The sequence below is a fragment of the Vespa velutina genome, chromosome 3 (assembly GCF_912470025.1).
Source record: "Vespa velutina chromosome 3, iVesVel2.1, whole genome shotgun sequence".
In the NCBI taxonomy this organism is placed as follows: Eukaryota; Metazoa; Arthropoda; class Insecta; order Hymenoptera; family Vespidae; genus Vespa; species Vespa velutina.
This window is the reverse complement of record NC_062190.1, coordinates 5,213,770-5,223,769: the sequence shown is the minus strand read 5'-3', so window position 1 is coordinate 5,223,769 and position 10,000 is coordinate 5,213,770. Positions and strand designations below refer to the sequence as shown.

Below are 10,000 nucleotides of genomic sequence, written 5' to 3'. Positions count from 1 at the left end.
TTCCCAGGAAAAATTTTTATTGCGAGAAATAATACGTTTATTTGTAAATTCAATGTATTAAAAATCTCGATCCAGATTAAATTCAATACAAGAAGGTCGTACCTTTTACCGTGAGGTCATCGAAATCATCTTATTAAACGTTTCCTTTCACCTTTCTCCATTCACCGCAAAATCGACGCTCTCTCGTCTCGCTGAGCGCGCTCGATGAGCTGCTCGACGCTCTGGAAAGGAAGCAAGATGCATATCTTCATCCTCAAAATTATTACAGGAAAGCGAATCTCAAGTGGACTGACCTTGATCTTGAAAGAAAGATCGTGAATAGTCTAAAGGATGACATTTATCTTAGAGCGTAACAAAAACGTTAGAAATGCGATTGATTCACAATCGATGCGAATTGACCTATAGTATAGTGAGAAAAATCGCGATTCGTCATAATAGTCATTATGAATTAATCGTATCGAATCAGTGTGAAGACATAAAAATTAATATTGTCATTATTTGTAATTTATTTCAAAAATGATCATTTCCTTTAAACAATTCGATTTCATTTATTGTTAATAAATATTTTATAAATATTTTATTAATATTAAAATAAATTACTATCGAACGACAATTTCTGTTCATCGTCTCTCCTCTATAACTATCCAATTTCTAATTAAATATGATGACAAGTGGTAAGGCTTTGTTAATCGTCATAAAAAAATTTGTTGCGATTGTGTTCGAGACTGAAAGAGAGAGAAAAAAAAAAAAGAAAAAACAGAAAGCAAGAAAACACATGATTTCCCTTGCTAACTCTTAATAACAACAATTATTCTCGAGCAAGACAATGGACAAGAAATATCTTATTCAAGAAAAACAACACTCGCAAAATTCAACATCTGTTTTCATTCTCGTCATTCGTTGCATCGTTATTGCTCGTTAATGATCTTGACACGTTTTTCGCGTTACGTGCTTGAAAGAGAATTCATGTTTTCGAGTTCTTTGAAAGAGATTTAAAAATCGTACGACGAGAGAGTAGAGGAAGGAAGAAGAACCTTCAGGAGAATATTATTCCTCGAACAACCTAAAGGAGAACGTTGTCTTAGCGGATATTTTGCTGGTAACAACTATTTGCCGTTCGCAAGGAAGACAATCTTGCCTTTGGCAAAAGAGCCGACCAGCAACGATACGTCCGAGACTGTCTCTATCTCTCTCTCTCTCTCTCTCCCTTTTTCTTCTTCTTCTTCTTCTTCTTCTTCTTCTTCTTCTTCTTCTTCCATCCGGTTCATACTACGTATATATCGCCCCAGAGGCAACAACGTGCCTCTCGAGATCAGCACCAAGCGTCTGTGTGTACCCATACGAAGGCAGTATGGAAATAAAGCACTTCCAAGCTTCGCGAGAAATGCATACGTTCCTCCTGGCTCTTCGAAGCTACCCCAGCAAGAGCTACCCTTTTCTCTCGTCACCAAAAGCCTTTCGTTCTCGGTCACCAGCCACACGAGGAAAACGAATACCTGTCGAAGTATTCCTCTTTCCTCTCTCTCTCTCTCTATCTCTCTATCTATTTATCTCTCTCTCTCTCTCTCTCTCTCTCTCTCTCTCTCTCCTCGATTAAAGCCTTCGTAAGAGAAGAAGAAAGTTCCTCACTAAAACGAAGTTCGGCTCGTCGCCAACAGCAACGCCAGATCGGCCTTTGTCTTTCTCATCCCCGACCTTCGTCGTCGTCTTCGATGTAATCCCTTTCGCCGTGGAAGTCCTCTGAAAGAGGAGGACTTATCGATGGAGAGCTCTAGCGGCGTGCCCGAGTTACGAAAGTCGGAAGAGAAACTACTCACCATCGTCTTCGTTTTCCTCGACGGAACTTCTTCTATCCTTCTCTTACGACCACTATACTCGTCTCTATATTCTCTTATACGACCAGAAGCCCTTTTTGAGAGAGACAACCTGGTCCTCGTAACTCCTTCCTCTTCCTCATCCTTTCCTTTTTCTTCTTCTCCTTCCTCTGACTCGGCGAGACCGTAACGAGACAACGGGAAACAAAGTGAAGAAGTCAGCTTCCATTCGAGTGCCACACGAAATGCGTTACTTTTTCCCCCCAGTAACAATCACAGTACGTACGATTTTTCTGAAGAGAAAACGATTTTACTTTTTCAGCGTAATAACGTCACCTAGGTTTTTTGTGAAAAAAAAAAAAAAACCATTCGTTCTGTCGATGTAGTTGATCGTATTGGCCAATACGATCCTTCGTGTGAATCGTTCGACAACATCGTGCTAAGAAATAAAAATAAATTTCAGAAAGAAGAGAAAAGTTTAGCCTTGAAAGTATATACCAGACGATGTTTGCTCACGTGCTGACGTAGCGATGCGCATAATCAAAGACGAACATCTTTTACTCTCTTTTTTCTCTTCCTCTCGATATCCTCGACATATTTTTGGTCCAAGTAAAAATAAAACAGTCCGACTTTATCTTGTTCAACTTATCGCGGTCAAGGCAATCCAGAAATAAATATTTTTATCTTCTGGTAAAAATAAAAGAGGATAAATAACAAAGTATTCCTCAATGAAAATTCATCATTATTTCCATAACAATTCTTAAGTTATCTTTAGATGTCTCGAATGTAGTGAGAAGTTAAAGAAAAAGGAAGATAGGCGTGTAAAGTTCGTAGAAAGCGAGAGAGTAATGGTTTTAAACGGACAGTGCTAACTACCTATACCGAGGCTGAACTAAGCGATAGTCTTTCATTTACATAACCATAATCCTACTTAGTGGTCGATGCCTAATTCTCTCATACGTATTCGTTTCTCCGTTGTAGAAATCATGATATGTAGGTAGAGACATTACGTCCGATATTCGACAGAAGTACTTTTCTCTCGATAAATTCGATGATGGCTTATCGGAGATAAAATTTAAAGATTATAATTATCTTCAATTTAATCATTTTCGATAATCTCTTCATTTTATGAAATATTTGGAACGATATTATTAACAAATTATATATGGATTCGTAGGAAAATTGGATGTATATAGGATAATCAATAAAACGAGAGCAAGCTGTCTATTTACAAAGTATTCGTGTCTTTACACGCGTATTCGCGCGATGTATAAAAAAAAAAAAATACACACACACACACACAGACGTATACATCGGACGAGTGATTTTCAATGATCGCTCGTTGTGGACAAACATCGGGCCCTTTTGTATCGGAGCTCTCTTCTCTTTGTACAAAAAAAAAATAAATTAATCAATAAAAAAATATGGTGCACGCGAAATAGGAGCAAAATGGACGTGCTTTATGGCTTGGTAGTAGCGTTACTACGTAATTATACTTCGTTACAATGAGCGTCTTTTTCGAAAAGCAGACGCTCTACTTATTTTACGCATCTAAAATGTATCACTGAATTATGCATAACTATTCGCTGGGCAACATCGTAAAGAAAGATATCGAAGGATGTAATAACAAATTGTCTGAGAATTCTGACTATTTCGAGAGAATATACAAAAATTTCACAGTTTCGTAAAATAATTCATTGCAATTTTTAAAAATAAGCAAAACATACATATATATGCACGTACAAACACACACACACATATATATATATATATATGTGTGTGTATGAGCATTGGTTGAAAAAGAATGAGTTTATAGAACGAAAAAACATGTTTTACGGGAGACACGATTTTCACGATTATCGAAGGATTGCTAACTGAGATTTTGAACTTTCACCTTGAACGAAGGAGTACACTTGGCGAATGTTAGAGAGCGACGGTAACACACATTTCACTACGGCGAGTCAAAGCCCGTAGCCCGATGACCTAGATTCGTCGATCGAAAGTACAACATGGAGTTGATTCTCCTAAGGATCACAAGTCGGTTCGTTTCATCTTTCGATTTCTTCTTTTCTTTGAGGGGCACCAAAATTCACAGATGTTTAAATGAGAACGAAGAATCGACGAATCTCCTTTAATAATTAATCATGAACTTTCTTTTTTTCTCTACACATAGCTTCTCTATTATTTGACCTAGAATAGATAAATGTATTAAAGAGGAGACAAGTTAGTTTCAGGCCACACTTTGGAGCATCTTTAATCTTTACTATATTGCAATTAAGTTTGCCCTGATAATAGAACCTCCTTTCTCAAAATCTCTCGGCAAAGAAAGAAAGAAAATAAATAAAGAATGGTATTAGAACGATAATGATACTCTAAACTTTCTAAGAACACTCGTAACACCCGAGTAACTCGAGGTGCGATATTCTTAAGTAAGCAGATTATTCTTCTAATAACCTGTTATCGATACATTAGCCAACGCGTAATTATCACTTTCCCTTTTTCCAAAGGCAAACGAGAAAGAGTGTTGAACAAACTCCTCCTCGATTCTTTTCTCACTTCTCTCACGTTCTACTCGGATTACTTCAAGTGGTATTTCAACGACGCGTTTAATACGAATCGATCAGCGACTATCGTGTTTCTCGTTTAGTTTCTGCTACGAACGAAGCACGTCTTCTTATTCCTTTAGGATATCTTTGATCTTCGAACACGATCAAAGACAATGACGGAGCACCATAAATCTAAAATCTAACACAGAGTTTTAGTTTCGATAAATATCTTTAAAAAGAATCTAAATTAGAGCATAACTTGATATCGATAGTAACGACACAATTTTTTCTTAACACGTATTTAGATAATTTTCACAGGCACACTATTTCACGAAAAAGTTCAGGTAGATATCATTTCACTTTATTAATTCTTCACGGAGATCGAAGTATTCGCTTGTTTCTCCGCTTTGCTCACAGATCTCGTATCCTTTCTCGTGTTATCCACATATTGATTATTAAAGAACAAAGCGATTGCTTCGCTTTTAGATGAATTTCTTTCATCGTTATCGGATGATTGACCACTTCTATCGCTGACTTGTCGGATAAGTTGATTTATTTCTTCGTCCTCCTTATTTTGAACCGTGATATAATGTCCATTCTGATGAGAGATGCTATTAGATCCAGACAATTGATCATTGTGAACTTCTTCTAATGGTTGAGATTGAGGTGGACCTTGAAGTTCAACTCGACCTTGATCTGGTTGCTCGATCGCCGCAAGAATATCTTGAAGAAGGCCATTTGAAAGAACCTGATCGTGTCTTATGCTACCGTCAGAATTTTCCGTTCCTAATCCACCATCAGCAGGTTGAATCTGTAGAGTGTACGTGCCTTTTGATCCCTGAATTTGAAAGCCATTTGGACCATCAGCAGTCAGACCTTGTGCTAGAGCTAATGCTTGACTACCTTCATCAGTCTTCAAGTATTGACTAGCATCTACCTCGTTCGAGCTAAGACTCTTAGATTCGCCATAACCTTGAGCCGTTAAGCTAGCTGTTAAGGCCTCGGCAGAGGTTCCATGTTGGTGCAAGGATATTCCAGGAGAGAAAGAACTTTGGGATGGACCGGAATATGAAGAAGAAGAAGAAGAAGAAGAAGAAGAGGAAGAGGAAGAAGAGGAAGAAGATGATGATGAGGAGGAGGAAGAGGAAAGAGATAAAATATTCGTCACTCCGGCAGTCGACGAGTGAACGTGATCATTACTTTGAACGTCCGAATCAATCGCTTGATTCGATGATTCATAAGAAACTCCTATTGGATTTCCATAACTATCTTTCAAGCCAACTTTCCGTTGCTCATAATTCTCCAAATCTAACGTGTTTACAGGTGGTGCAATATACGAATTCAAAGAATCCGAAATTGAAGATAAAGCTGGTGGTGATTTGAGTAAAGAATTATCTTCCTCTCCTGTTGAACTTGGTAACACTGGAAGAACAGCAGGTGGCAACAAGTGATTGGTACCCTTGTCAAATCCAAAATCCGTATCACTGTTGAACTGCTGATAATTACAATCACCAGTAGTAATCGTTAGAGGTGGATTTATTACAGGGGTTCCATAAACGCTGGTCAAACCATTTCCTATTCCGTCATAAAGATTTGTCCCAAAGCCATTTGATGTGAAACCAAATGTAGAAGCTGGTCCAAAATTAGGTGCACCATAAGTTGGAACCGGAGCTGGCGTATTGAAATCCGTGAAGGATAATGGAGTTCCGTATTGCGCATTGGGTGCAGCCATTGGAGAATTCAAACTGTGAGAATTGAATTTGCCGAAAGATCCACTGTTAGAGAAAGTGTTCGATAAGGAATGATCGGATTCAGATGATTGATGAAATGAAAGAGGAGCGTTCAAACTAGGTAACTGAGGGCCGAACGATAGATGAGGAGCGTGTAATTTAAGTGGCTTTGTCAGGTCAATAGGAGGTAACGACGGAAGGTAACGATGAAGATTGGATATTAGTGCTATGGGAATTGGCTCTCGGAATTTGATCGGTTCTCGATTTCTAGGTGGTATTAAAGATGCTGGAGGTGATGAAGGTGGACCGTGTAATCTAAAGTGTCCGTGAAATCTATGATGATGCGAGCCATGTTTCTGGAAGGAAGTACCGAAAAGTCCAAACGGTGAGAATGTTGGTCCAGTTCGACCAGATTGAGCTGCTGGATAAGGTCCATCTGATGAGTATGAAGAGAGTGGTGGTGCTGCATAGGAATCAGTAGGTGGCGGAAGCAAAGAACCACCGACGATTCCATTGACCTTTCCGAAATTAACTGATGTCAGTCCCGGTAGTTGTTGCAAGGTGATATCGTTGACATTATGAACTCCGTGAGATTCTCCATTTCCGAATGAAGCATCGTGAGACGATTCATCCAGTTCTTGCAATGGTAATACAGAATGTCCCGAATTCGAATCACCATCGATGTTTAGGGACGTTGATGAATGTTCGTACGAGGAAACACCAGAATTGCTTCCGTGAGACAAACTTTGAAGATCTGAGGTCAAAGATTCAGTATTGGGTAGCAACTCAAAACCTACGGTTTTCACGATCGAAAGAGAATCTGAGTTTCCAACGTTGTATTTTAAGTTCGATTGCTGATGATTGTGTTGATGATGATCCGAATGGAAAGAGGAGGACGATGAGGATGATGCGTGAGTATTCGAATTATGATCACCGTCGTACACTGGTAATGGTGGTGGAGGCAATCCATTTTTATCGCCAGAGGATTCACGGACGGAAGTTTTTAGATGTTGAGCTTCTGGATTAGTGATGGGTACACCGTAAGAATCACTGGGCACATTCGGATTGGTCGTATCTTCGACGTACTTGAGATGATGACCATCGGAGGATGAATATTGTTTCAACGGTGGCCCTTGTTGATTTTGATTAGCAAGTCCAGCTATGGGTTGCCATCCATCGTACATTATATCAGGTGGAGTGGGAGGTGCTGGGACTCCTGCAGGAGGTGGAGGTGGTGGTCCATGAATATTAGCGTTACTCAATTCGTATTGAATAGATAATTGAGGAGGTGGAAGTGGAGGTGGTGGTCCATACTCTGGATTCACTGGAAGAGGAAGTGGTTCGGGTCGTGGTCGATAAGATTCGATGGATACAGGAATGGGTGGTCCATGTCCAGACTTAACGGGTCCCAAATGATTTGGCAAAGACGATACCGGTGGGAAACCGGCGAGTGGAGGCGTGTTCAACTTTAACGGTGGTCCATACTGTGGTTTTGGTGGTCTAAACGAAGGGAAGGAAAGCGGTGGCGGTCCGAAGTGCTGTTTTAGCGGAGCAAAGTGAAGCTTCGTTGGGCCAAAAGTTTGTTTTGGTGGCCCGTAATGAGGTTTAATGTTCAACGGCGGTCCGTAGACTGGTGCTGGTCCATTGAAACCACCATTCACCGATACAATCGGTGGTCCATAGTCGTCGGCGGGTGGTCCATAAGAATTGCTTATTCTTTCGTTGGCTTTTATCTCATTTTTCTTTTCCTCAGGATTCTCGCTGGGCGATGCTTGCGGCAACGCCTTGTTCACCACCGCTCCTACGTGCTGGCCGATCAGCAGCGCACAAACCAGCACAATTGTCATCTATAATCAAAATAGGTCACCTGGGATTGGACGAAGGAATAATAACGTAGAAGTAATGAGAAATGAGATAACTGCTATATTTGATAACTTTCGTAATGACTGTGCTTCCACTAAACCTCTCGTATATGGTGTATCGTATTAAATATAGAATTTTTTAACTTCTTTAATTTTTACATAATAATTCATCCAGCTAACAACGAATTTCCTTTCTTAAATTGAACGCGATTTATATCATCATGTGTTTCCCATAGATATAAACTAGTGGGTTTAATCATCTCGACGCTTCATAAGCCATGAGATACTGAGTGAGCCTTTAGTTCATATAAAGTGAGCTCATAGTCTCCGAAGTACGGACGTGCGTGAAAATTATGTAAACCTCCATTTACTTACAACACGCTTTAGATACGTACGCGTGTGAATAATTTCATTACACGGAAAGATATCACGCGATCTGTAACGAAATACACGACGTTCGTGCTGAAGTCCCAGGAAGATAGAATTTCTTTCGACATGTCGCTTAAGTAAAAGGGAGAAATGAATGATCGCCTTGGAGGAATCTAATGCGGCTAATTACAGTCAGTAGGGCAAAGTGAAAATGTAAGCTGGTATACTATTTATTGTCTATCCTGATTAATGACGCTTTTATTAAAGTAAAATGTGTAGATGTATGTTCCAATTAAATTTAAAGAAGTAAACCATCTCTGATCGTTTCATTTTAGATGTAAAATTTATACTATTAGAACTATTAGATTGCAACGAATAATACCCTCAACCTATCATTTTTGTCACGTCTCTACCATAACGAAGCCTTTAGAAAGTATTATCGCTACAAGCGTTATACGGGTAGCCAACGATATAATCGTAAAATAACTACGATGCTTTCTTTAATAATGTTCGTGGTTTATGTTCAAACAACGAAAGACAATAAGTAAAGAAGTTTCGACGGGAGGAATAACGATCGATCAACAGCTATTTTCCTTGGTCATGCAGAAAATTATTTCCGTATTAAGTTTGACATGAGGCTTTCTTCACAACCTCGACTCATCAAGATCTTCTTCTTTCATTTATGAACGTATAAGAACAACGACAACGTCGTTTTACTTGACGGTGAAATTAATCTCGAAGACAATAGAAACTTTCTTATTTTTCTAACGAAGTTAGGTCGCCAACGTCACTTTCGACCATCGGTGGTAAAGTTTAATACCATTTTCATGATTATACATTATTTACGAGACACTACCATTACCGAGTCTATCTCGTAGTTCGATCGGACGTTTACGTAAGAAAAACGGAAGTAACGATCGCTCTGTAAGACTGGTACGGTCTGTCAAGCGAAATGGTATCGATACTATTTATATCAATTTTACGAGATCGTTCATAACAAATGGAGACACTTGGTATCACGTGAAACAAGTTGTAGGTTTAGTGGTAGAAGTAAATCGAAACGTGTATCTCATAAGCTCGTCAACGACACTGGGAATCCAGCATGAGTACACTTAAAGTGGCACGATGGCCGAGATGCAAGACTAACACGATAAACCATACTTTCTCCTAAGAGCATCCGTAAGAAATATTCGCGGGGTCGGGTATACTTTAACTTGACGTTTCAGTAAAATTCATTACCTCGATTCGCTGCATCATCTCGCTCTTTCCAACAAAAATGATAAGAGAAAAAAAAAGAATAACTTGTAAAGGAAGCTTTCGCAGGATAATTAACTAAACTAAGATTATGGTTGTGCAATTAAAATAAACACGTGCCACTTTTCTTTCACATGAAACTTAAGTAATGTGAAATTATATACACGATCGATCTCTATTTCCTGGTATCGTATTTACTTTTTCGCAAAAATATTCAAACGAAGATAAGAAAACTTGCGCTTATTGAAAATGAAATTTTCTTGAAACTAAAAAATTTTCTCTTAAAAACTATTGAAGATTGAATGATACGCTAATCGAGAAAATATGAAAGGAAGAATTTTTTGTTTCAGAAAGAATCATTGCTCGTTATTGATGTCATGATGAGATTGAAGGATAAGAAGAAACATTCTTATTAATTGCGAGAT

General features: G+C 38.9%; 2 protein-coding genes across 5 annotated transcripts in view; both read right to left on the bottom strand.

Annotated features, from left to right (window-relative positions):
- LOC124947720 (nucleolysin TIAR-like) overlaps positions 1–10,000 on the bottom strand; it is a 506,703-nt gene that overhangs the window by 461,279 nt on the left and 35,424 nt on the right. The gene's annotated exons all lie outside the window — the stretch shown is intronic.
- Positions 3,035–10,000, bottom strand: part of LOC124947717 (mucin-4-like) — an 8,694-nt gene continuing 1,728 nt past the window's right edge. Inside the window, exon 2 of the mRNA XM_047490251.1 lies at positions 3,035–7,937. Coding sequence (XP_047346207.1) covers positions 4,725–7,937 — 3,213 coding nt within the window. The 3' untranslated portion in view covers positions 3,035–4,724. The remainder of the gene's footprint in view (positions 7,938–10,000) is intronic.